The sequence below is a fragment of the Sander lucioperca genome, chromosome 9 (genome assembly GCF_008315115.2).
Source record: "Sander lucioperca isolate FBNREF2018 chromosome 9, SLUC_FBN_1.2, whole genome shotgun sequence".
NCBI lineage: Eukaryota > Metazoa > Chordata > Actinopteri > Perciformes > Percidae > Sander > Sander lucioperca.
In genome coordinates this window covers 40,441,931-40,468,646 of record NC_050181.1, presented here as the reverse complement: position 1 = coordinate 40,468,646, position 26,716 = coordinate 40,441,931, and the positions used below count along the sequence as shown (strand labels likewise).

Sequence of the window (26,716 nt, the reverse complement as noted above, 5' to 3'; positions counted from 1 at the left end):
ACATACCCATGCATTTTCCTCTGGGTGAAAGATAATGACTGAGATAATTCAGTGATCTCATTCCCACCTGCCTGTTTCAGGGCTGTAAAAAAAAAAAAAAGCTGCCTTCCTTGAACAGATTTGCCTATGTAACTGTGAAAACTGTAAACACTCACAACACTGTAAATCCTTGATAATGAATTTCTCAAGAAAGTAATGTTTTCTTGATGAAGCCTGGTATTGAGACATCTCGAAATGCATGCTTCATATTGCATCAATTTATACACACACCCACAGCTGCCAAAAATCCAATAGATTTACTATGAGAGCTTGCTAATAAACACAGATCGTTACCAGATGTCCACCCTCTCTCTCTCTCTCTCTCTCTCTCTCTCTCTCTCTCTCTCTCTCTCTCTCTCTCTCTCTCTCTCTCTCCCCCCCACCCCCCTCGTCCCTCATTTTCTCCCTTCTTTCTTTTCCTTCACTCGCTCACTGCTTCTCCACACAACTGTCTCCCTGAAACAGTGATCTCAGTGGAAAATCTGAGTCCAGGCCAGACCTTTCCTACAGTCCCACAGTTTGAACACACGCGCGTATATATGTCCACAGGAACCGTGCAACATCCACCCACATCAACACCTTGCCAAATGAACGCTACACGCCTACACAACTCTGCCTCCTTCCATGGTGGTGATCTGCACACCTGCAGCACTAGATGGCACTGTGTCTCTTCCTGCTTCCAAGGACCCCCCCATTTCGCTTTTATGTTCAGGTCAGGCCTGGACGCCGAAGTGAACCAGATGTATTCAAACCCCACCCACCCCGGCTTCCACAGAAAGGAGAGAATTTTTAGAGAATACAAAATGCTTCCAAGATGTGTCAGCTGCTTTTCATTAAGTTTGATGAAATTACTCCAGTGTGCATCTTTTCGCATCTTGCTTTTCTACCTGGCATATAGGCTATTAGGTGTCATATAGGCCTACCTGTATGAGTGAAAAGCAATGCTGCAAAGCTTTATACATGTTCTGAAGTCATTAAAACATAATCAGTTTCTACATGCACTCTCTTTCCTGCAAAGAAAAAAAACTAAATCTGTGCACATTGGAACCTCCTTCACAGTCAGCGGGGTTTTTTGTTTATTCCTGTGTATCCATGTCCCCGTGGACCTTATAAGGAAGCAGGCATATCTAGGATTCTGTGTACACTTTTTGCTCGTGTGCGTTCTAATCTATTCCTACTAATCGTCCCCAGAGAAAGCGCGTGAACTCTATCCTCCTCCTTCTCCTCCCCCTCACTGTGCGCTCTGGTCTTCCTCTGCGCGCTCTGTCTCGCCTCGGACAAACTGCGGCGGAGCGCTGGATCACCAAAAGTTTGCCAAATCGGTTTAGAGGTACCGAGCTTGTGGACGGAGTGGTTCGGTGTTTTTTTTCTGGGGTTTTGTGTGTAGTCCCTTTTTAATTTTTTTTTGCAGTTTAACCATGGAGAGTCTTAGAGCTCTCCTCGCGCTGCTGTGCGTTTTTCTGGCTGGAGCGCAAACGCAAACCCAAAGAAACATGTTTGCAGGTAAGTTTGCTAAAACAATATGTTGTACTTTCCAAGAAAATGCTCTAGTATGTATTGTTTATGGCACTATGTTGCATGTGAAGTTGTCTTTCTGTGTTTGAATGTGACTTGTCATATACTGAAGCGATGCTTGCTGCCAGAGCTAGTCCAGATTTTCAATATCTTTGGGTTGCATACTTCCCGAAGTCTAAGAAGCCTTACAAATCAGCAGCACAGATGCAATAACAACTGAAAGTAAGATCAGAGGATGACAGTAGCCTAGCCCAACTTAAGCAGGCCTTTGTTTGGTTGTTCATGGTTGTTCTAATGGGCTTGGATAGTAAAAGTTGGATGTTATGCAGGCTAATATCTACCAGTGCTGTGGATACCAGAGTGAAAAAGAACCAAAGCAAGTGATTGCACCTTAGGCCGGCTTCCCTGCTTCCCTGCTATGCAACAGTTATAATACAGGTGTATATGCAGTCATGTTATGGGTGCAGGCAGTCAGTACAGACCTGCACCTGTCTATCTGGATAGATCAGCCCCATGACACCCTGTGTGACGCAGGATGCTCCAAACAGCATCATGTTGGCCTTATGTAGGCCTCCAGTGCTGCAGTAGTGATGCCTGTCCTGACATCACTTGAATTGAATGTATGGAGAACTGATCCTAACCGCGTTTTGGATTTACTGTTTCATAAACACTTTGTTCAATAGATGATATTTGCTGACCGCAATCTTTGTTTCTTTTGTGACCAGAATGTCCGGTTGACCTTTTCTTTGTACTGGATACATCTGAGAGTGTCGCCCTCAGACAGAAGCCTCCCGAATATTATATCAACCAGCTCAAAACTTTCACCGTTAACTTCATAGATGAACTCAAGGAAATGTAAGACACAGACACACACACACACACAAGTGAAAGTCCTACAATAAAATGTTACTAACGGAACTTAATCCCTTAATGCAGGGGCGTAGCACAAAATTCTGGGCCCTGTAGAAAGGCATTTTCTATGGGCCCCTCCCCGCATCCACAGCAATTCATTCTAGCATCTTTTTGGGCCCTCCTCACATGAGGGCCCTAGGTACTCAGTCCCCTTTTCCCCCCCGAGTCCAACGCCCCTGCCTTAATGTAACTCCCAGATGTTTAACTTCTCACCTTGCTGAAGTGATGTACAGTGTACAGGTGAACCCTGGGACACTGTGACATCACTGTTGTTGAGACCACACCCGACCACATCCATCCCTGATTGAAACTTTTAACCACAGAGGGCAGAACACTGTGGTACTCTTTAAAGCAACACCAAAGCACTTTTCCTCTTCGGTCCCCCTACAGGTTGGAAGCGTAATTGTCCATTACCGCTGTCTCAGGCCGGCTACACACTGGCTGCGTCGCGTGAGCGTGTCAGCTGCGTGGCGTCTCCGTTTATATTTCGGCTCCCATGAGGTTAGAGCTTATGCCGCGTTCTATTTACCTCGGAACTCGGATTTTCCGAGGTCAAAGTCGGAAACACGCCCCCTGACCTCAGATTTACAAGCTCGGAACTCGGACAACCTCGCAGTAGCCCGAGTTCAAAATCCAACATGGCTGCCCCCTGTATCAACAGTTGTGAAAGCTGCAGTAACATAAAGTTATAAGCACTTCTGTCTTATTTGTGTCACTAAATCAGTCGTTTACACAGGCATGTTCAACTTCTATCTGTGGACATGTTACGCTGTGTGCATGCACAAAAAACGGCGTAATGCGTTGTTATCAACTGGTATTGGGTATGACGTCATTCCCAGCTCCGGTTTCCGAGTTCCAAGGTAAATAGAACGCGGCATTACACACTGCCTGCGTGACATGCACGTCTCAGGCGTGGCTCGAGCCGCGTCGAAAACGCGTGCATGCTAGAAATAGAACCGACGCCTATTGTTTCAAGCGTGTTGGAAGCGTTTACAGGCAAAATAGAATAGGAAAAGATGTTTATATGTCATTTTGACACGGTTTTGATATAAATGCAGATATAAATGTAATTTAAAAAAGAAAATCGATTTTCTAATATTGCACCTGTCAATACAGAACGAAATATTCTGTAGCCTATTTTGCCATCAATACTGCCAACGTTGTCTTTGCTGTAATCAAATAAGTATATATTTATGTTTAACATGGTATTTCATTTTATTAATGGGAAACATACATGTGTACAAACAAGGCTAGCAGCAGCGCCGCGTCAGACACGTTTCTGGTGTGTAAAGACATAGAAAAATCCACGCAGCTGACACGCAACAAAAACGCCACGCTCACGCCACGCAGGCAGTGTGTAGCCAGCCTCATTCGAACTACAGATCCGCTACCCAATCTGGCAAACTTGCATAGTGCGATTATAGCCAATAGAGGGCCGCAAAGCGAATGCAGAAGTGCCGTTCACCCTGTTACAAGTTTATGAACCAGTGAAACAATTTTGGAAACATTATTTTAAGGTACAAAAGAATCTTTGGTGTTGCTTCAAGTAAAAGTACGGCCATATTATCCACAAAACATTAAAGTATCAACGGTTAAAGTTTTCACTATACAGCAGAATTGGCCCTGTCAGTGTCATATGAAGCGTTATTATTATATTATTTTAACTACTTTATGCACTGTTGGTTAGTTTCATTTATACTTATGTATCATATTTATTCGATCATCACAGATTTTATATGTAAAGTTGTAACTGAAGCCATCTGATAAATTTACAATATTTTACCCTGAAAGGTTTTGGAGTAAAAGTATGAAGTAGCATGAAATGGAAATACTCAAGTAAAGTACAGTGACCTCAAACCTTTAATTAAGTGCAGTACTTGAGTAAATGTACTTAGTTACATTCCACCACTGCCCACTTAACACCTCTATTTATCCAGGCAGCACCGATGTGACCGCACCCTGACGTGGAACTCAGGCGCACTGCACTACAGTGACGAAGTCAAACTTGTACGACATCTGAGTGACATGAGGACTGAACGCCAGGCCCTGAAGGCTGACATCAATGGCATTGACTACATCGGCAAGGGCACATATACTGACTGTGCCATCAAGCAGGCCCTTGCTGAGCTGCTCTCCAGGTAATAATAACACACACACATACACTTCATCAGATTAAGTAATAAGATGAGTGATATCATTTCCGAGTGTGTGTTTATGTGTGTGTCTGCCTGTATGCAGCGGCTCCCACTACCAAGACAACAAGTACATTGTGGTAGTGACTGATGGCCATCCTATTACTGGTTACAAAGAGCCATGTGGAGGCGTGCAGGAGGCTGCTAATGAAGCCAAGCAACACAGAGTTAAAGTGTTCGCCGTTGCCATCTCACCTGACCAGGAGGTAACACACACATACACACACAAACACACACACACACACACACACACACACACACACACACACACACTTGTACTTATATACTGGTAAGGACCCTCATCCTAAATTTAAAAGAATAAAGGGTTGAAGGTCGGTCGAGAAAAAGCTATTTTCTCAATCAGTTTATTAATATAAATGGGTTGAACAGTTTTGATAATTTCACATGTAGATTTCTGTATTTGAGTTTTTTTTCTCTGTGGATTTCTTCAGAATCTGATGAAAGTTGTGGGGTTGTGTGGTCACTGTCAATCAAATCTAAACAAACCACACACACACACACACACACACACACACACACAGTCCTGATAATGCAGGTTATCAAAGTGTTGGAGATAACCTGCTCATAAATAATACATATCTATCATGTATAAGTCTTATTTTGTCATGCATGTAAAACAGAGAATTACTTGAGGTTTGACAGAACGCTTTTTGATTGTTTTTCATTATGTCCTTAATATGTACTAGCCATGTTCAATGTACATTGAAAAAGTAATTGGTCTCTGTCCATACTAGCCGTGAAGTGATCCCTTCCTAGTGAGACTCAAACATAAGTGATGGGAACCAAATCCAGAGTCCTTGCTCTGTGCAAAAAGGAAGTTCAGAAACAAACAGGAAATTGTATACTAAAAACACCATATCTTTGGAAAATACAACTTGATCTAGCTAAGTCAGACTGATGATCCATCATTCAGCCTTAGCTTTAGTTGAAATTTGGAATGCATCTTTACACAGAAATGATCCTTTAACCTTCTCAACTTGAATAAAGTTTATATGTCCGTGCATATTTCCACGTCATTACGAGACAACATTCTGCAGGTCATACAGTATTTTAAAACATTGTCAGAAAGTGGATTTTTGATGTTCTACATGGAAATCTAACTGTCAATAAAATCTAATAGCTAATGTCTAATAACAGGAGGACTAGCAACAATATTTGCAGAAGCTAATTGGAATTCTATAAACGAAAAACCATAATGTCATAGAAATAATGTTTTGGTGGTCATGCCATTGTTTACCAGAAAGCGTATTGTAGGGGCTACTTTCAGCCCTGTGATGATGATGTTTGTATCTCGTGTCTCACCAGGACACCAGGCTGGCAGTCATTGCCACAGACGCGTCCTACAGACAGAACTTTACTGCTGCAGATGAGTCCAGATCCACCAAGACAAAAACCATTCGAACCATCATCGATATGATCGTATGTATCCTCTCCTCTCCTCTCCTCTCCTCTCCTCTCCTCTCCTCTCCTCTCCTCTCCTCTCCTCTCCTCTCATCCTCTCCTCTCCTCTGCATAACAGAATTCAACATTTGAACTAACTGTCTTTTTTTCTTTCCTTGTTTTCAGACAAACGAGACAAAGGATGCGGTAAGATGATTTAAAAAGGAAATTAATTCAATTTTGAGCTAAATGACATGTAATTTTGTTTTACTGAAGCATCCCAACAGCAGAATTGTTTATGAGTTTTGCTGAAGCAACAGATTTTTGTATATTGGCTAAATGCCGTGGCTTAAAATGTTTACAAACCAAATTTCTCGAAACAACATTTGCTTCATTTTTGCTACTAGAGTTGTTTATGTAGTGCAAGTGTGGTATGGCAACATAATCGCCCTTGAGAAGGGACAGCTGGAAAGAGTTGTAAGTGGTGTCTATCATTGGCTGTGACCTTCCCTCTGTCTCCTCCATATATGCCAGATGTATAAGACGCAAGACGCAGAAGGTGATTGCTGACTCCTCTCACCCTGCTAGCTCTCTCTTCAAATCCCTCCCCTTCGGGTGGAGATTCCAGAGTTGAGATGTAGGACATCTTGCCTCAGGAATAGCACATATCCGGAGGCTGTTCGATACTTGAACTCTGACGCACAAACACTCGTATTAGTAGTAGTTGAGCAAGCATTAGCCAACAAGCACTCTACCTACAATGTAGGTAGAAGTACAAAGCAAAAAGCTCTTTCAAAACAGGAGACTATCATATTATGTATGTTTGATGTATAAATGTGATAACTGGTTTTGCTGCTATTATTTTACATATTTTTATTTGCATATGCGTGATATTTGTCTGTTTTTTAAGAGTGGCACTGAGGCAAATTGCTATAAACTGTGTTGAAATGGCAATGAAGTATTGAATTGAATTCATACTCAGGAAACAAGGAGGGGTCAAGCAGGGCCGCTACAGGAAGCAAACTGAGACTGCAGTGATATTCACTTTTCTATTTCCAACAAAATCACAGCAGTTATATCTTAAATATTGGACATATAAACCTAGCCCTACTGTCATCTGACAAGTGATCAGACCAGAAAAGATAAGGGCATACCATGTGTCCTTTTTAGATTTATCAAGAATAGCCAATAATCGTATATATAGAGACAAAGATATACTTTTCCTTCTTTAAGGTGTTCATAATCTTTCTTCTCTTTTTCCCCCCAGTGTTGCTCTTTCGAATGCAATGTAAGTATGCCATTTATTATCTTATTGGCAACATAAATTCTTCTCCGGCTTTGTTTTTGAGCGGTTGTTTCACTTTTTGTATTTCATTGTTTTGTCTGCAGGCTCCAGGAGGTCTTCCAGGACGAAAAGGAGACCTTGGCGCTAAGGTGTGATGATATAATATGAAGGGGAAAAAACAATGCATTCAGTGCACTACAGATGGTTGTCAGGAAAATGCAGCAAAATGCACAGAACTTTACATACTTTACTCATATTTTGTTCTGCCTTTCTACAGGGAGAAACAGGTAGACCAGGGATGCCAGGAGAGAAAGGAGATGTTGGTGACGTGGTAGGTAACTTCCACCATCCTCCACCAACACCATCCCCAACATAGGAACAGACGTGCAAAATGACAAAAAAATTATCACATCTCTTTGGATTTGTCATGCAGGCTTGATGGAAGTGTCATTCAGATGATCAAATATTTCTATCTCTATGTTACAGGGCAGCATTGGAGACCCAGGTCCTGTTGGTTATAGTGGAATGAAGGTAGAGTGCATTTAATGAATGGGTTCATATGGGTGAAATAATAGGAACAGGGGCTTTTTATTTTACTTTGTAATGGGTTAGACACATATATAGCCCTTTTTTCCCAGTGTTTTACATATTGTTCATATTGTAGTGGGTATTGTAGGGTTTGACTGCAGCCATTTCTGTGTGATGGCCCTCATCCCCCTTTATAGCTTCATATAAATGTTTATGACCAAGAAACAAACTAGTAACAGGAAGTTTGGTGGAGGAAACATTTGCAAACGTCAGCCTGAATGTATTTGTAATTGTCCATGTTGTTTAGCTTTTGATGATCACTGACTCTAGGTCACACACCCACCTCCTCACTGATCCCTTTTGCTGTGTGTAATGAGGATAATTCTGACGTGTTTGTTTCTGTTTACAGGGAGACCGTGGTGGCAAAGGAGAAAAGGTATTATCAGAACACAAAAATTAAACAAAAAGTATACTTAAACCAAATTCAGTATATGTTCCAGGATGACTGTACTGTATTATTCATGGACTAATGTTGTGTGTGTTTTCTGTAGGGTGAAAGAGGACACAAAGGCTTCAAGGTGAGCTCTTCCTAACACATGTCTGATCTTTAGAGGATTGCTCTCCTATCTGTGATCGCTCCGAAAGCTTAAATTATTCTTCCATCACTTTTATTCTCTTTCACTCGCTCTTTCTATCTCCTTTATCTCTCGCTAATTCTCAGGGCGACAAAGGTCAAAGTGGAAGGGATGGAACTGATGGACGCAAGGTGAGTTACAGACCTGAACAGCCAAACAATACAACTCTGGTTATCTGTCTGTTCTTTGGTTGATTTGATCAAGTTTGGCAATATGATTCTCTGGTTTTTCCTCATTAGGGTGAACCAGGTTTCCCTGGTCTTTCTGGCTGTAAAGGATCTCCTGGATCAGACGTGAGTCGCACATCTCAAATCACAATAATCCCACTGTTATGGTCTTGCATTTTGGCCTTGACTTCACTCACACCAATGTCACACATTTCAAACAGTTTGAATCCCAATCAGATGGGAACCAACGACTAGACGTTAACACACACTGACAATGACATCAGGTTTGAGAACTGCAAATACACAGATGTGTAAGTGTTAGGACACACACCCTCTGTATATTTCTAGTTTGGTGTCTTAAGGTGAGACACTACAGGCAAAAACATTGTTTTTTCATGCACTAGTCAATTTGAGATTTTGCTTCCATAACATGTCTTCCTTCAGACTATTGGAGAGAAAACATCCAAAATGCACATTTCGGTGTTTATTTTACAAACCTTTGTCTATTTCCGTCTGTAGATTTCTTCTTAATTTACCAAAAAGTTAACATCCAAGGCCTTATTTGCACATTTAAACATAATAATTTCGGAAACTTGTAATACAAAAAACAACAGGGGAAGTTTCATATTGATATCTAGGAGTTCAAATCTTTACCCTATTCACCTGTAGTGCCTTCTCTTAAACTCTCTCTTGAACAGATACTCCGACAGGCCATTTCTGTATCTATCTGAGGCTCAGCCACAATGTTTACACTACAGATTAGCCATTAGCCACAGTTGCATGTTTAGGAATGCCACTGCCGTTATGGCCCTGACCAACATCGCTTCCTGTATCTGGATCCCCCTGGGCGGGCAGACAGCGGCACTCTTAATCACTGCTGCGTTTACATTCTCTGCTGTCAGATTGTTTAAATGAAGCTATATAGTCACACTGTAAACAAACACACACACACACATACATGTGCGTTCACGCACGGCGGGTCTCCATGATTGAATGTTGTGGCTTCAGCTGCTTGTGATCATGCACTGAGACTGTCTCTCTGTGTTTTCTACTTCCAGGGCCAGCAGGGAGAGCCTGGACCAAAGGGAGACCCTGGTCCTTATGGACAGAAAGGAGGAAAGGTAAGATATAAAAAACACTTGTGCTCTTGAAGATTTCAAATAGCATTTTCAGTGGTCTGTAATAAGACATTGTGTGCTTGTTTTAGGGAGATCCTGGAAGAGACGGGGAACCGGGAAGGCCTGGAAACTATGGCCTAATGGGACCTCCGGTAAATCAGCGCAAAGGGAATGATGATGAGCGACAGATCTGTACCTTAAAGGGGTGATAGAATGATTATATAGGGTATTTCACATTGTTCCTTAAGGTCTCCTAATAGGGTATGTAACATGGGTAGGGGCTGAAAATGGCCTCTGTGCTATTCTATGCTCCCTAATGCAACACTGTGAATTGGCTTTAGAATGAACTAGAGGTTTTCTGCCATATATGGTATGCTCATGAATATTTAGATGAGCTGCGCGCTGATTGGTTGCACACACACAGACACAGAGCTGCCCCGCAGCACACACACACACACACACACACACACACATACACACACACAGAGCTGCCCCGCAGCACACACACACACACACACACACACACACACACACACACTGACACAGACAGACACAGACCTGCGCACACACACAGACACACAGTGTCTGTTAACGTTACCGATAGACTTGCAAAAGTACAGACATGCCCAGGCGCGAGCAGCGGCTGCAGCGCGGCTGCAGTGTGGCTAAAACAGCCGAGAGAAATATCCTCATCGGGCTTCAAACTTAATTTCTGCTCCAACACATAAACTCATCAACTAATTTTACTGTACAAAGCACCAGAGACACAGTTTCATTACAGTTTCACCCTCCAGTGTGTCGCACACACACACACACACACACACACACATATTATAGCACACACATATTATATTATAGATATTACTCGTTCTAAACACTTTTCTCTGGGCCAGTATTCCGTTGTACAGCCTGGAACACTGCATTTATGACCGTGGTTCATTTTCAATATCCTTGAAAAACTTCCAAACTTTCTTCTTTCTAAAGTACACAGAGCAGCTTGCAGCTACGCTCGTGTGTGAGATCCTGACAGAGCTCCAGCTCATAGCAGGTCTGTGAAGGTGGAGAGGCTGACCAGGAAGGCAGCAAACCCGGCAGGTAGCCGCCGGCTGTCACGGCAGATTGTGGAGCTTCTCAAGTCCAACACAGTCATACCAAATTTGCAATTAGCCATACATTTTCATAAAACAAAAATATTTGAGCTCTACGTAGTTGATTTCTCGCATAAAAAAGTCTCAGAAGTGAATTTAGTAACGAAATAGGAGACGAACAATGTATACAATTTCTGAGATCTGCGCGACCTAGATTAAGAAGACTAGCTGACCTCAGGTCAGTGGTGTATGTAAAAGGTAGAGACTAGAGCCAAATAAGGTACAGCCACAGAGTTGACGTCAACTATGAGCTTTGTTGAGATTCGCCCGTTTTCAGCAGCAGTTTCAAATTGTGAGATTTGCATAGGAAAGGGATGTCAATGGGACTTTGAGGTACTATGTATGCCTATTTTACCCACCAAACTGTCATAATTCAACTATGACAAGATAAACTCGGTTTTGCATTCTATCACCCCTTTAAGTGTATCACACAAAGCAGAAAATAATGATACATGTGTAATAATCTGTGTTGTGACAGGGTGAGCCGGGCCCTCGCGGAAACAACGGGGACAAAGGAGAGCGCGGTGATGATGTAAGCAATGAAGCTCCTGACGACGGCAGTAACATCAACTTGGTGATCTTTAATGGCTCATCTAATATCCGGCTATTCGTTTGTCTTTCAGGGCGCACCTGGACCGGATGGAACTCGCGGCGAGAGAGTAAATAGTATTAATATTAACCTTCAAATGAGTGTTTTGTGTGTGACAGCTGCCAAAAATATGTGTTAACGTCTTTAATATCCCTTGTAGGGACAAGTTGGAGAGAAGGGCGAGCCAGGTTCCCGTGGAAACAGAGGTCCAAGAGGAGACCCGGTAAGTGATGATAAGGATAAGGAGGAGGGAGGCAGAGTAGATTCCCAGTCCTTCAGGGTCTGTCTGATTTCAGCGCCTCCTCCTTAGAAATTCATGGGAAATTCAGTTTGGCTGTATTGAGTCAACTGCAACCACACTGGTCTCAATAGAAAATACTGTTTTTATGAAGCAATTCCCCATGTACTCCTACTAATGTAACTCAGTTTAAAATGTGGCCCTGTCTGCTTCACTTGTCTATTGTTATTGTCACTGATGCCTTTAGCTTTATACATTTGTTCTTTTTCTTGCCAGGGGGAGCCAGGACCCCGTGGAGAGCAGGGGAGGGAGGGCTCAGCTGGCCTCAACGGAGACCCTGTAAGACACACTGAAATATAATCACACACACTTTTACAGTACATACTGTAGATGCGCACACACACACGGAAGCTGCTGTACCACTGTTTGTTAGCCTGTTGTGTAGAGTTCCAGGAGCCGACACAGTCACAAGTACGGACCACCCACTTTTCTCTCTGGCAGCATCCTTTTTTTCCAGTCAGTTGGGAAAACTTGCGCATGCTTCCTAATGTACGTGCACGTGTGAGCACTTGTGCATGTGCATCCATTCTTCATGTTGAGGGGGAGTACATTGAGCAGAAGCTTAAACAGAGGAGAATCTGGCTGGTGCCCCAGAGTGCTGCCCACTCCTCCGTCTCCCCTCTCTCATTCTCAGTTTTTACTCCTCCTGGGAACATCAGCACTCACTCTTTCCCCTCTGACTCAGTTCTTCTCTCCGTCTGCCCCAGCCAAAGCCTCAGTATGGTTTTCTCAGTAAGGCACCAGGCAGTGTAATAATAATGATATGTTACAAGCATTAGTTGTGGTAACCTTCGTGATGTCAGAACTTTCAATGGCTCTTTTGTGCTTTCTGCTGCGCCTCATCAGGGCTGAATGAATAGTAAAGAACTGAGTAGTACAGAAAACATGGAACAACTGACATGTTGGGCCTACTTCATACTCTCAGGAAAAGCTCTATCTCACATGCAGTAATGTGCTGGACATCATTTGCATTCATTAAACGAGCCATAGTGTACTATATTACATGTACTGTATATAGCACTAACATATTAGAATGGTTTTTAGTCAGTGTTGACTTGAAATTAAAGAAGCAATCGAACATGTCTGCAAATATTCTCATCTTCTGGCTTAACTTGAGTCAAACGAGAAGAGCGATATTAATTTCAACTCTGTGCATCCAGCTAGATGGGTCTGGTTTTCCAGACACTGTAAACAGGGGCAAACTGTTAGCCTTGAACACAAGTTTAAAAAAAAAAAGTTCCCAAGAACTCTAAAACCTTTGCTATTTACATATGTGACTTCACTATGAGGACAGGACTGATGTGCTGCATGCAGCAGCTGGACCCAGCTGTTGTTTGTCAGGAAATAGAGCTAATTCGAAAGCTAACTCCTTCTATTCTAATCAGACATCTTTGGAGGTTTGGCAGGAGTACTTTTTCACTTCTGTCAGAGCTAACTTCAACACTTAACTGTTTCCTCATGTGTCCAGTCTTTGTGCTTAGCTAGGCTGACCATGTCTCAGTCTCAGCCGTGACTGCGCTGAGATGACATTAGATCTTCCTACAAGTGTTTCACCTAAAATGTTGAGTGCTGCGTTAACATATTAAAAACACTTCAAAACAGGCTAATGGGAGGCTATACTGCATGATGATAGCAGCAGATCTGTGGACAATTAACTCATTGAATTGACCACTATTAATAAACATTGATGTTATCATGATGGTGGCCATTTTGAATTTTACTCAGGATATGACACTAAAAATAATAACTTCTGTAGCATTCTGCAACAGTTCAATCAGCTAGCAACTAATGCTTCAATTTACTGTAGCAAGGATGCCACTGTGTTGCCATATATTAGTACAATGTTATCATAATCAATAGAAATATTGGACACATTTATGAACATGTTTTAATAATATTAATGTAATGTGATAATTACACTGAACTGAACAGATTTTTTCCTTAAAGAGTCACCTTATCAGGGGCTGTGAAAAACTGATTTTAAAGCCTTTCTTTGGATTGAGACAATTTCAGGCTAGCTTGTGTTTCACTAGCCGATGCCAAAGACTCATGGGGGCTCTAGTTGTCAGATGCTGACAATAACCATTTGTCATATCTAGTTTTGAAAACATAGTGTTCAAAAATATAAGCAACTACAGCAGTGGATATACCCATTTAGTTCAGAGTATGAAAATGTCCCAAACGCGCACAGGGTTTGTCTCTGTGTTGTAGGTTGTGTTGGTTCAAAATGGTTTCAAAGCCTTTTGTCAGTTTTTTTCAGTGTGTTTTATGTGGTTGTTTTTGTTGTAGAAGTGGTTTAACGGTGTCTCATTAATGGTGTTATTTTCCAGGGAGAGCCTGGCAGGGACGGATCTCCAGGCTACAGAGGAGATGAAGGCCCACCTGGACCTGAAGTGAGTCCAACAGGACACACACACACACACACACACACACCTGGATTATATATATAATAAGTACAAGTGATAGGATCCTACTTGAACACACAATTTTCTGCCAAAGTTAAACAGTTCTGGTTATTTCAATGAGAGACTTTTTGTATTTCTGTTTTAATCTGACCTCTTCTCACGTGTTGTAAGGGGGCCGGGCTCTACTTTCGTGCACCAATCAGGATTTAGCAATGTTTGAATCAGAATCTGATGACAGTTGGTGGGTTGTTTGGTCACTGTTAATTAAATCTGATCAAACACTCATGCCCATGAAGCAGATTAGCTAAGTGTTGGAGTATTAAACACTTCATAAAAAAATACAATTTAACTTATTAGGCCTATCTTTTTATTAGTAATGCATTTTTAATGTTACAGATAACTACTCTTATGGGTTTTTTTTTATTATTTAAACCCACAAGAAATAATACCTAAAGATGTTTTTTAAACTGTGATTAGTGCTTATTATGTTGTGAATACCAAATGTTATAGAGAAATACTGAAGATTTGAGGCTGCGTTTTCAGGGGCTTTAAGATTTAAAAGCTTAGAGCAGAAAAGCTCCAACCCCATCTTTACAGCCCTAACTGTAGCGCCACTGATTTAACTCCAAAACTCCATAAAAATGTGCCGTTTACTGTATCAGCTGCATTCAAAAAGCTGTTATTATCATAAATCATGTATATTACATACATTATCACACGATTGAGGCAAACGGATAACAACAGATTTCAATAAATGACGTTTTGTCTTGACAACATCCAAATGTTTTCAACACACACATGGCATGTCCCATTTCATATGTTTCTAATCTTATCATTCCTTTCATCTCCCAGGGACCCAAAGGGCCAAGAGGAATCAAAGGAGCTCCGGGAGACAGAGGCCAGCTGGGGGAGAGGGTGAGTGTGGGAGACAGATGTTTGCCATCCATCATATTCCCTGCCCTGAGGTTTGTGTTTGTATGTGTGTGTATGTATGCGCATGGATCTGTAAGTGTATCTCTTTCTTAATTTCAGGGAGAAGATGGTGTGCCAGGAAATGGCACTGCAGGTTGTTCTGGTTTCCAGGTAAGTATTTTTAGTAGTTACTGCATATCATGTATGACGCACTGTGCTCTATGTACATTTGTAGATTCTGAACATGTATGTCTTTTTTAGGGTTATCCTGGGCCCCGCGGAGACTCTGGTGAGCCGGTGAGTTATCTTTCAAATTTCTATTTTAACCTTAACCTTTATTAGAAATCAGATGTTGGGCAGTCACCTGATATATTCTGGATGAATATAGTGGAGTTAGTTTTAGTTTTGTTTTATCTATAGGAAGCTTTAAACTAAGCTGAATTAGATCAGCCTATAGTACTGAATATGACGTTTTTAATTCACTGCCAACAGTGTGAAATCCATTGTCATGCTCATGCGCACTCTTGACCTTTGACATTTGCTGTAACCTTCAGGGTGGCAAAGGAACCCCTGGACCCAAAGGAGATGACGGAGATGCCGGAGATCCAGGCCCCGATGTAAGTGTCTGCCTCTGACTCTCCTCTCCTTTTTGCAGTTGCTCCTCGCTCTTGATCTCATTTTATCTTTCCTTAATCCCTTCTTGGCAGAGAGCGCTAACAGGATGTGAATCACATGTCCTTGTTTTATGGGTGCATTTACATATTTCTTTTTCTTTTTTTTTTATTGGTCCCTTAAAACACGTATAAAATATATAATAATAGATTTCTTCTTTTCATTTCTGTCTTTCATTTTGGTTTTCTGCATTAGCATCTCACATACTTTACTCTTTTTTTTTTTTAAACCCTTTATTTCGCTCTCACAAGCTCCTGCTCTGCAGCTGGAAATGCTTTCTTACTGTGCGTGTGCGTGTGCGTGTGCGTGTGTGTGTGCGTGTGTCTTTGGGGAAGGGGGGTTTGAGCTGATGCAGCTGTGTATATGTCGTTGTCAAGGATACCAGGAAATGAGCAGAAACGATGAAGGGACTGCATCACTCTTTGGGTCTGTGTGTGTGTGTGTGTGTGTGTGTGTGTGTGTGTGTGTGTGTGTGTGTGTGTGTGTGTGTATTTGTGTCTGTGTGTGTTTGTGCATAGCAAGCATACGTGTGTGTGTGTGTGTGTGTGTGTGTGTGTGTGTGTGTGTGTGTGTGTGTGTGTATTTGTGTCTGTGTGTGTTTGTGCATAGCAAGCATACGTGTGTGTGTGTGTGTGTGTGTGTGTGTGTGTGTGTGTATGTGTGTGTGTGTGCGTGTGTGTGTGTGTGTGTGTGTGTGTGTGTGTGTGTGTGTGTGTGATCATGTGCATAGAGCATGCCCGTTCCAACACTTTAACCCCTGGTTTTAGTCGGTCATGTTTACATTAAAATGATTGCATTTCCATGGTTCATGTATGCCATGGCATAAACATTTCTTCACATGTTTGTACTTTCTCTCATCTGTACATCAGTGCACCCTGACCTCTTTTCTTCAAGAGGAGTGACACGCTGTAAGCTTTGGATTTACAGTGTCAGATCAGTTTACCACTCATCAAGTACTTGTGGTCCTGAAGCACAGAGCAGGATTAGATGCGCGCTCTCCACTCAAGTATAATTCACCCGGTTTACCTTTTCCATATTTTGCTTGTCCTCGAGTAGTGACAGCAGTATACAGTACAGGAAATAACCTCTGTAATTGATTCTACAGCAGTGTTAAAGGACCGTAAAACTTAACTTGATTATAATGTGCTATATCACCAACTCAAAACATGTAATCAAGTCAGTTTAGAGGAAACAGTTTTGGAATCTCCACAAAATCTTCTTGATTTCAAAGTAGTGCTACTTGAAGTTTGATTTGCTCCATTGACTTTATCAAGACTGGTTCTTCTACAGAAATATAAATAATCAACACCACACCTCTATCAGTCTATAAACTAGTGGTAAACTTAGGAAAATGGTCGTCAGAAATATAAAGTAAATGGACGCCTGTGTAGCTCACCTGGTAGAGCGTGCCCATATACAGAGGCTCAGTCATCGCTGCAGCAGCCGCGGGTTCGGTTTCGACCTGCAGCCTTTTGCTGCATGTCATTCCTCCTCTCTCTCCCCTTTCATGTCTAAGCTGTCCTATCGAATAAAGGCCTACATTGCAAAATAAAAATAATCTTTTAAAAAAGAAATATAAAGTAAATGGGCTGAAACATACCAAATCGCCCATATGGTCCTCTAGTGAGCTCCACTTTTACATTTTCTTGATATGTACTTTTGGTGAATATGTAATTTTGTTTGCAGCAACTTTGTTAAAAGTAAAAGTTTGACAATTTGAGAAATATGCTTATTCACTTTCTTGCTGAGAGTTAGTTGAGAAGATTGATACCACTCTCATAGATATACAGCTACAACCACTAGCTGGTTAGCTTAGCTTAGCATAAAATCTGGAAACAGGGTGCGCCAGCCTACCTGCACCTCTAAAGCTCACTAATCAAGACATTATATCTTGTTTAATTCATACAAAAAGTGTTCAAATGAAGAGTTGTGGTTTTAAGCGGGGTTATTTGTCCAACTTTCTTTTTTGTCCTGGAGCATTTACCTCTAGAGCAAGGTTAGCCATTTCACCTTGTTTCCAGTCTTTATGCTAAGCTAACTTGACATGACATGAGATTGGTATCACCAATCTGCTTATCTAACTCTCGGCATGAAAAATCAGCATATATCCCAAAATGTCAAACTATTGCCTTTCACAAAATATCACTAATCTTCCCTCTGCTGCTGTTGCATTGGTCAGTCCATGACAATGTCCGTTATAAAACTACATAATTCTGCAAGATGCCATCATCTCATTGGAAAAAAAAACGAATCCATTGCATTCCACTTATCCCCAGACTCATTCATCCAACTCTTTTTTTGTCTTTTAAGAATTTTTATATCCGTTCCTCTGAACAATCGCCTGTTTTGTTTCCTCACATTTTACATTCAGCCGTTTACTTTTTTTTTTTTTGCGGACAGTACAGTGGAAGAAACAGTTACCAGTTTGACTTGAAATCATGAGACATCAAACTGGCTAACAACATTTTCAGATAATCTAATGCCACTGGCTTCCTTGTGATTTGTGATTGACAGGATTTCTAATTTAAATTGTTTAAATATTTCACTCTGTGCAGGCATGTAGCCTCCTTTGTTGCCTGCACTTTCTCTGGCCAGAGGGCACAGGAGGGTGCAAACAGGGGTGTGACAGAGAAGATAGACAGACCTTTCGACTTGTTCACCTTTTTAGCTAACACACTTTAAAATGATAATATACACGTATGTGATAAGGTATGACAAACAGTCACATCTGGCTCTGTATTGTCAAATGTGACTCAAGGTCAGGATGTGTGTGTGTGTGTGTGTGTGTGTGTGTGTGTTTGTTTGTGTGTATGTAACTGTGAATGATATGGCCCATGTTCTGGACATCAGAGTGTTTGAAGTTGGGAATGTGCAGTAACCGGACCCGTGTCTGTGTATATGTGCACGTGTGTGTTTTTATTCAAGGCTGACAGCAACTATGCGTGTGTGTGTGTGTGTGTGTGTGTGTGTGTGTGTGTGTGTGTGTGTGTGTGTGTGTTAAAGCCATGTGTTTGACATTACCTTCTTTCTCTGCCTCTCCTTCTCATTCATATCGGTCCACTGTAGGTAGTTGGTTGCATAGCAGCAGTGCTGGTTATAGTCAGCTTCCAACTCAGATCAAAGAGCAAAAATGTTTTATTGTGATGATTTGTGACCCTCTTGCCCTCACTGCATCTCATTTCTGTTTGGTATGTTAAGCTACAAATACATATTTATGTAACTACCAATCAAAATCAACAAGTCCTCCAAATCATTTATTCCCTACCCTCTAATATGACCCACAGGAGCGTATCATAAAATAGCGCCCCTAGCGGTGGCGCAAATATGACCTCATATCTAAACCAGAGAATGTCGGTCGTATCCTCATAGTTTTGCGTGACTCATTTTAAGCCAATCCATTATGTTTTCTTAACTGATTTTATTGTTGCATAAACTTAACTTGCTTCATTTCACAACATTAACTGTATACACGTTTAAAACTGCGACCGTTACCTTAAATAGCAGTTGAAACAGTCATGTAATTACACTGTACAGTCATGTCAGCCATATATGCCGTTAAATAGAACGCTCATATATGCTATTTTTATTCTGTTAAAGGGTTTTTTACATTAGTACATTTTTAACTACTCGTGTTTGCAAACCATTTTGAAAGCTGTTTCATAACTCCATCGTGCATGATATTTGCTCTCAATTTGCAAGTTTGCATCAATTTGAAATTATATGCAGCTGTCCGCAGTCTTCCTCGAGCCAAGATGCCCACATTTCTTTAAAGTGTATAACAGTATCTTTATTCTCCACACTTGGCCAGTCTAATCCCACAGCGATCAGCGGTGGGTCAGAGTGCAACAGCTGCAGGGGCTTTGGCTACTCTCTCTCCCTGCAGCTGCACTGCTGTGGCAGATAGCGAGCCAGACAGGACCCGACCTGGCCCAAATTAAGATTTGAAATGGATTCAAAGGCTTTTCTCAGACTACTGTAGCCTTTTAGAAATTTCAGATATAAAAAAATCACTTTCTCTTATTGTGACATTATTTTCGGGTGGGGTATCTCAAGGCTATATGTCCCTATTTGGCAAAAATCGTCAGTTTTTATGCTGATCACATTAAATATGGCAATACTAAGCCATATTTAAAGGACTGAACAAAATCTAATAAGTTGTACTGCAGGCTGATAATGGCTAACACTGTAAGTACTGTCTTTGAAAAGATTTTAGTTGACCCCTGGATGTGATATGTGCAGATACACTCATGATGCTAAAGATGAGAAGAGAAGCAGCACATGCACACAGCTGGACTGCAGTCATATGAAGTCAAATCACGCCCAGACCGTGATGGAGGTTTACAGTAGATATTCAACATGGATACCCTATAAAACATTGTAGTTTATAACTATAACAAATATTTCCATCCTTACGAAACATACTTAAAGAAATTCAATACAGGTATGGGACTCTCTCTCAATCTTTTTTAATTTCCTTTTTTCGCAGAACAACCAATCAGGACCTTCAGGACCTAAAGGGGCCAAAGGTCACAGAGGACCTGAGGGCAATCCGGTAAGAATAGCATTGAGCCACTGCATGAGCTGACTGTGGGTTTGTCTGCATGTGTATGCAAGTTGAGACACTGGAGGGACTGCTGTCCACACATGCAAAGTAGATCCCTCCCTCCAAACCATTAACTTACTCTTACATTCAGACATAGTTTTTTTTTTTGTAAATACCTATAGTGGAAAGTTATGCTGATCCTAAGATTAGCCTAGTTTAGCTCGATTGAAAATAACATTTTAATTTAACATATTTATGAAGCCACTGATTTCTTTTTTTTTTGCAAAGTAAGGGAGATATATGAAATGTCACATATCCACTTACACAATGATGAAACAGGAGTTCCAACAAATAATATAATTGTTTAAAATTCACATTCATTTTAAGGATAATAGTCACATTTTTTGGGAACAAATCCCATGAAAATTTCTGACACTCCCAGCTTGTCTGTGGCACTTATTCTCAAGCCCATTCGTTCCTACTAAAGACTTTTAAAAAGCAAAAATATACTTTCATTTATAAAAAAGGCTCAAGTCTTTTTGTAAAGCAGCTTGACACATAGTTTTCAGTAAACGCTACTCAAACAGAAGAAAACATTGTATTTGTTGTGAACTATTAATATCAGCTGCGGATTAATATCCATTTGGTCCTTTAATGAGTATTTACAGCACCAGAAAGATAAATAAAATGTCACCCAGTGCAACAGTTTTTTTTGTTTTTTTTTATATAGTTTTTGAACAACACTTGTTACTACTTGTTAGTAGGATCAATTCATTGTTGGTTTTGGTCTTTTAATGGGATTTGTTGACATAGAAATATAGAATAGGTTAGAAAAAGGTTAGCTAATCCTACTACTCAACATATCAAATTGATTGCATCCCTTAGTTTGGCTCATAGGTATGTTGGAAAGATAATGTTATTCCATTTCCCTTTTCAACAACAGCTGGCAAGTGAAAGCTTGTGGCGTTGGATCATGTGAAAAGATGAACAAAGATCTAAATATAACACTGTGCATAAAGACATGTTCTCCAAGGCAGAGTCTTCAAACTCTACCCTTTCACATTTTTCCTACTTTCTGTCTCTCCTCCTCCTCTTCCTCCTTCTCCTCCCTTTTTTCCTCCCTCCTCTCTGCTTTCACCTCTGGCTTGTGTCTCTCCTGTATATTTCTGTATGAACAGTTTGCGTCATGTGTTCTCAGGAAAGTTTCCCTCATCTACAATTAACGGTCATCTCTCGCTCCCTCTCTCTCTTTGTCACAGAAAGGAATGCTCTTAAACCGAGTTTAATGTCTGTTAAAACAAAACAGATGGTTTTCCTGCAGCCTAGTGAACCAAAACAAAATTCTGTGGCAATGATCTTTTGGATGGATGTTGTTGCAGAAAGATAGCAGTGCACACAAATGTGTGGGTGTGGTTCTGGGTTTGGTGACTGAGAGATTCTGGTTTGCAGTCAAAGGATAGATGGTTTTTCCAAAGAATCCCCCTTTTTTTGTCATTTGAAATAAAAAAAACTTTTGTCTGGCCAGTTGTTTTAACAGATAAACACATCTATCAGGGGGATGATTCTCACTTATTCTCCCTTTCCCTTTAGGGACCTCCTGGGCCTCCTGGACCACCAGGAACTGATGTAAGTATAAAAAGAATTGAATCCGTCCATTTAATATGAACCCTTGCCCTCATTTTCGCCCCAGGACAGTTTGGCTAAGCACCACAGGCTTTATTTCACCTTGAGGCTGCTCTAGTTTTGACTCTGAAACTGATACTGTATGTTCAGTCCAAAGCCACACATTCAATTTCCTGAAAACAAAAAACTCTAGCCTTTTACGGACCAGTCCTCTGAGTAAAATATCACCATTGTCATGTTTTATTTTTTATTCTGGAGCAGCTTGAAATAGTCCAGTCTACATACAATAGTTATGTAATGTGATTTAACAGTGCATTGCTGTACAGTACTGTACTCCACTTTTCTCTTCAGGAATGTGAAATTCTGGATATCATCATGAAGCTCTGCTGTAAGTTAACCTCTTATAACATGTTTGCACGCTGAAATGCATACTCACAGAAATGAAGCTACATCTGCTCTACGTTAAACACTTTGCCCTTTCAACTCTGTGCCTGATTAGCCAAACATGCAATTGAAACCTGAAGAATGCAAGGGTTACGCAGGTTATGTTGTGTTAATTAACTCTGATTTGTGTTTTTTTTCCATTCTCTCTTAATCACACCACAGCTTGTTGTGGTAAGTTGTGCTAAATCTAAAACAAAGTCATCATCATAATTGTTTCTGGTGCTTTATGGGCTTCTTGTGATTCTCTGTGATTTTGTTTATGTGTGTCTCTCCAGAGTGCAAGTGTGCTGCTATGGACCTAGCGTTCATTGTGGACAGCTCAGAGAGTATCGGTGCCACAAACTTTGCTCTCGCCAAAGACTTTATCATCGCAATCATAGACAGACTGACAAAAGACCAGCAACTCAAGGTAACGTCCAGTCTGAATTCATCTTGGGTTTGGACATTTGCCTTCACTGTATTTCATATTCATCCGTCTTTGCCGATCCTCTTTAGGATAACCGGCATTTGACCTTTGTGGATTGTGTTGTTTATTCAAAATGACACCAAAAATGTTTTCAGAGATGTTTGGAAATGCTGCCCTGAAAACAGACCTTAAAATAGAAATTGTGAATGAAAGATATTGCTTCAGGTTTTGGAACTTGCTTTTATTTCTCTCCAGTGACTCTCCTCTTCCAGTGTGGATATAATTAGTCAGGATGGGTGGGACGCAGAAATGTTGACAGAGGAAAACACATGCTCGTAGACATAACACACAGACTAAAACACACGGTCACCATGCAATGCTTTTCTTTCCAGTTTGCAGGTAATGACTCTGGGTTGAGTGTAGTCCAGTACAGTGGATCGCAAGCCCAAGAAATTGTCCGACTGGGCAAGGGGATTGGTAACCTCCTCGAATTTAAACTGTGAGTTCATATGCAATGAAGTCTGTGTTTTAGTATTGCAATAAGCGCATAACCCTCCCCAAGAACAATCAGTGCAGTTGCTAATTTACTAACTCAGTATTGGCTTTTTATTTTCAAGAGTGTGGTCTCTTGTTTGCTGTCTTATTATTATAGGAGATCAATTAAAATATAATCTCTCTGCACCACTTAAGAAATTTCCCCACATGTTCAACCTAGCTTGGCAAAAAATAGTAGCAAGGGAATACAATTGTGTGTGTGTGTGTGTGTGTGTGTGTGTGTGTGTGTGTGTGTGTACAGGAAAGTGAAAGAATTGAAGTGGCTGGCTGAGGCCACGTACACAGGCGAGGCCCTTGACTATGCTCTGAAGAACACAATCGTTGAAATGACTCATGAGAACAAAGTCGTTATCGTTCTCACGGACGGACGTTCTGATATTCTAAGGGATAAGGTTCCCCTCAACGTACTCTGTGGTAAAGATCTCCGGGTGAGTACAATACACCTCAATAGACAGTAAACACCCGTGCCACTCGTAGACCCTTTAACTGAAATAATGTAAAGTACCCGCGAAACTTAAAACCTATTTTCTCCTCTCCAGGTGGGTGGTTTAGGAGTGAAGGACTACTCAGGCAGTGAGCCCAACATCGAGCAGCTTGGGGAATTGGTTTGTAAGAATGACCCCAAACCAGGCTTTTCCTTTGTCCTGGACAACTTTGCAGAGCTGTTAGATGACTCTTTCCTGCAGAACCTCACATCCAGAATCTGTCAAGGTGAACACAAACAACACACATAAGTGCACACACTCACACACACATCATTGGTAATTTTTATATTAACATTTTGCACCAACCTCAAATAAACTGAGTTATTAACCCTGTTGTTCTCTCATTCAGAAAAGAGGTGCCCTGACTACAAATGTCCCAGTAAGTCTGTTTTTCTTTGTCAATAATAATAGTTTCACATTTGATTGGACCATGGTTCACTTATTTTGATGATTACCTTATCAAATGCTGTTGACCCAATTTGCCATAGCTTTACGTAGTAGCAATGTTTTTCCCATCTCACATTCTGTCTATAGGTTGCACAGTAAATGAGAGTTGAAATAAAACATAAAACAACCAACAAATTAAACTATAAAATTTGCAAGTGAATCGAAAATTGTATAATCATTTTTTTGGCTGTCTTGCACCTTCCAGTTTGTCATTTACAGAACCACTAAAACAGCTATTAATCAGTCGTATTTGGTGTGTTTCAGTCTCTTTCTCTGAAAGTGCCGATATTTTGGTGATGATGGACAGCTCGGCCAGTGTGGGCCAGAAGAACTTTCAAACAAGCAAGGCCTTTGTCCAACGCTTGGCCGAGCGTTTCCTGACTAGCGAGAAGAAACGCGGTGCCACTGTCAAAGTGGGTGTGGGCCAGTACAGCCGAAGCGCCAGCATGGATCAGGCGCTAACTACCAATTTGACCCTGCTGTCTCATCACATTGAACGGGCGGCCTTCCAAAATGACGGCACCAACGTGTTAGAAGCCATGGAATTTGCCATAAAGAATTTACGTGGCCGTGGGGATGCATCAGGAGGCAGGAAGAAGCTGGTGCTGTTCTCTGACGGCAGGTCTCAGGCCGTCACTGAGTCCCAGCTGGAGAACCGCGTTCGTGAGGTGGCGGACGCCAGGGTGGAGCTCTTTGTCATCTCCGTTGGCAGCCAAGTAAATGAGGCCAACCTGCGCACGCTGGTGAGCAGGGGGCGGCGGGACGACATCACCTACGCCCAGCGCCACTTGTTCCGTGTCCCAGACTACGCCTCTCTGCTCCGCGGGGTCTTCCACCAAACCGTCTCCCGCAGGGTGTCCATGGCCTGAGGGAGGGCCCCCTGAACAACAGGACCAACACGCTTTAGATTTGTAGTCCCAATATGAATATTCAGTCTCACTCATTTACCATACACTGTGTTTAGGTAAAACTTTTTTTTTTTTTTTTTTTTAAGTCTCACAATATGACGAATGATTGTGTGGCACGTTATTATGGAACCCACGTAACTTCTAGGAAAGGCCTGCCCTACGAAGCAGCTTGATTGGTTGGAGTTAGGCATTGACCTTGAGTGGTTAAGGTTAGGATAGCCGATTGGTCAGGGGATAGGACCTGAACAAATCGGGTTACGTTACCTTGCGTAAGCATGGACGCCTGGCCAACTGTAGTGTGTGAATGCTATTGAAGGCCAGGCCTTTCCTAGAAGTTGCGTGGGTTCCATAATTACGCTTGTGTGGCAGACAATGGAAATGTCTTCATGAAATTGCATGAGACCTTATTACCCTGACTTGAGCCTCCAGGGCAGATTGTGTGCCTGTGCTAAGGTCATTAGATGATATCCCAAATGATGGTGCTGACCTAAACAATTTTAGAGTGTTAGAGATTGTTTGACATTACACAACTGGGAGGAATTGCTGCCTGGCAGGCAAAGTTCAGGGTAAAAAAATCCCACTTCAAAGGGGGTTACTTCAGACCTGGAGAGCCGTCAGTCATGGCCACAACTAAACTACATTTCTAGCTTTTAAATGCATTGAGTTGATTTCTCCTCAGGTATTCTGCATCACTTTCAGCTAGTGTGTTACTTAAACTTATCAGTTTGGTTTAAAAATGGCTACACTCTCCTGTCTCTCTCCAGGACTGGAGCTCCTTCCATTCAAAGGATTTGTGTTTAGGGTTTAATGTGGAATCATTTTGTATCTCTTAGCACTCTTTGAAGTGGTGTTGGATTTGTGGTGTCACAATTTTACAACGTAAGCATACCAACTGCAGCTGTGGATTGAAAACATGCAAATTCTTTGGCGAGTTCTTCTGGAACCTAAATGATTGTTAACCTGGAAGGCTGGCGCATGATTGTCCAGTCATCCTTATTTTAGGTTTTACCCCTACAGTATAAAACATATTGAAAAGGTCAGTTGGAAAAGCTAACTTAGTAAAAATTCAAACCCAATATCACTTGAAAGCTCTATTAGATCACCATACTGACAAAACAGGACATGACATCAGGCAGACCCCCAAACAAACCCATCACGTGGTGCTAATGAGGACCTGGCAGCCGGACTCAACATGTGTGATTCTGCCCGAGTGTGTGCATCTGTATGTGTGCGAGTGTGAGCGCCTCTGTGTCAACATCAATTATGTACTGTATATGTGTGTGGAGGTGATGTTTTATGTGGAGCCTTGGGCGCTTGTTCCATAAACAGCTGTGCTGGGGTCAACGGTTTAAATGACAGAATGACAGAAACCTGTTCTTTGTTGTCTGCGCAGCAGAGAGGCCTCTATCAAACACACACACACACACACACACACACACACACACACACACACACAGACACACACACACACACACACACACACACACAC

The 26,716-nt window shown here is 41.5% G+C and overlaps 1 protein-coding gene across 1 annotated transcript; it reads left to right on the top strand.

Moving 5' to 3' along the window:
- Positions 1-1,145: 1,145 nt before the first annotated feature.
- col6a1 (collagen, type VI, alpha 1) lies at positions 1,146-26,687 on the top strand. The gene is made up of 35 exons (XM_031306795.2): positions 1,146-1,542; positions 2,280-2,409; positions 4,404-4,604; positions 4,705-4,864; positions 5,985-6,098; positions 6,246-6,266; positions 7,327-7,347; positions 7,449-7,493; positions 7,622-7,675; positions 7,831-7,875; positions 8,282-8,308; positions 8,424-8,450; positions 8,594-8,638; positions 8,747-8,800; positions 9,733-9,795; positions 9,882-9,944; positions 11,419-11,472; positions 11,564-11,599; positions 11,690-11,752; positions 12,044-12,106; positions 14,158-14,220; positions 15,085-15,147; positions 15,265-15,315; positions 15,406-15,441; positions 15,699-15,761; positions 20,303-20,368; positions 21,950-21,985; positions 22,334-22,370; positions 22,589-22,597; positions 22,702-22,835; positions 23,225-23,331; positions 23,629-23,815; positions 23,927-24,098; positions 24,222-24,251; positions 24,584-26,687. Exons 1-35 carry the CDS (start codon positions 1,458-1,460, stop codon positions 25,186-25,188), a joined length of 3,030 nt encoding a protein of 1,009 aa, XP_031162655.1. The 5' UTR covers positions 1,146-1,457; the 3' UTR covers positions 25,189-26,687.
- Positions 26,688-26,716: the final 29 nt, after the last annotated feature.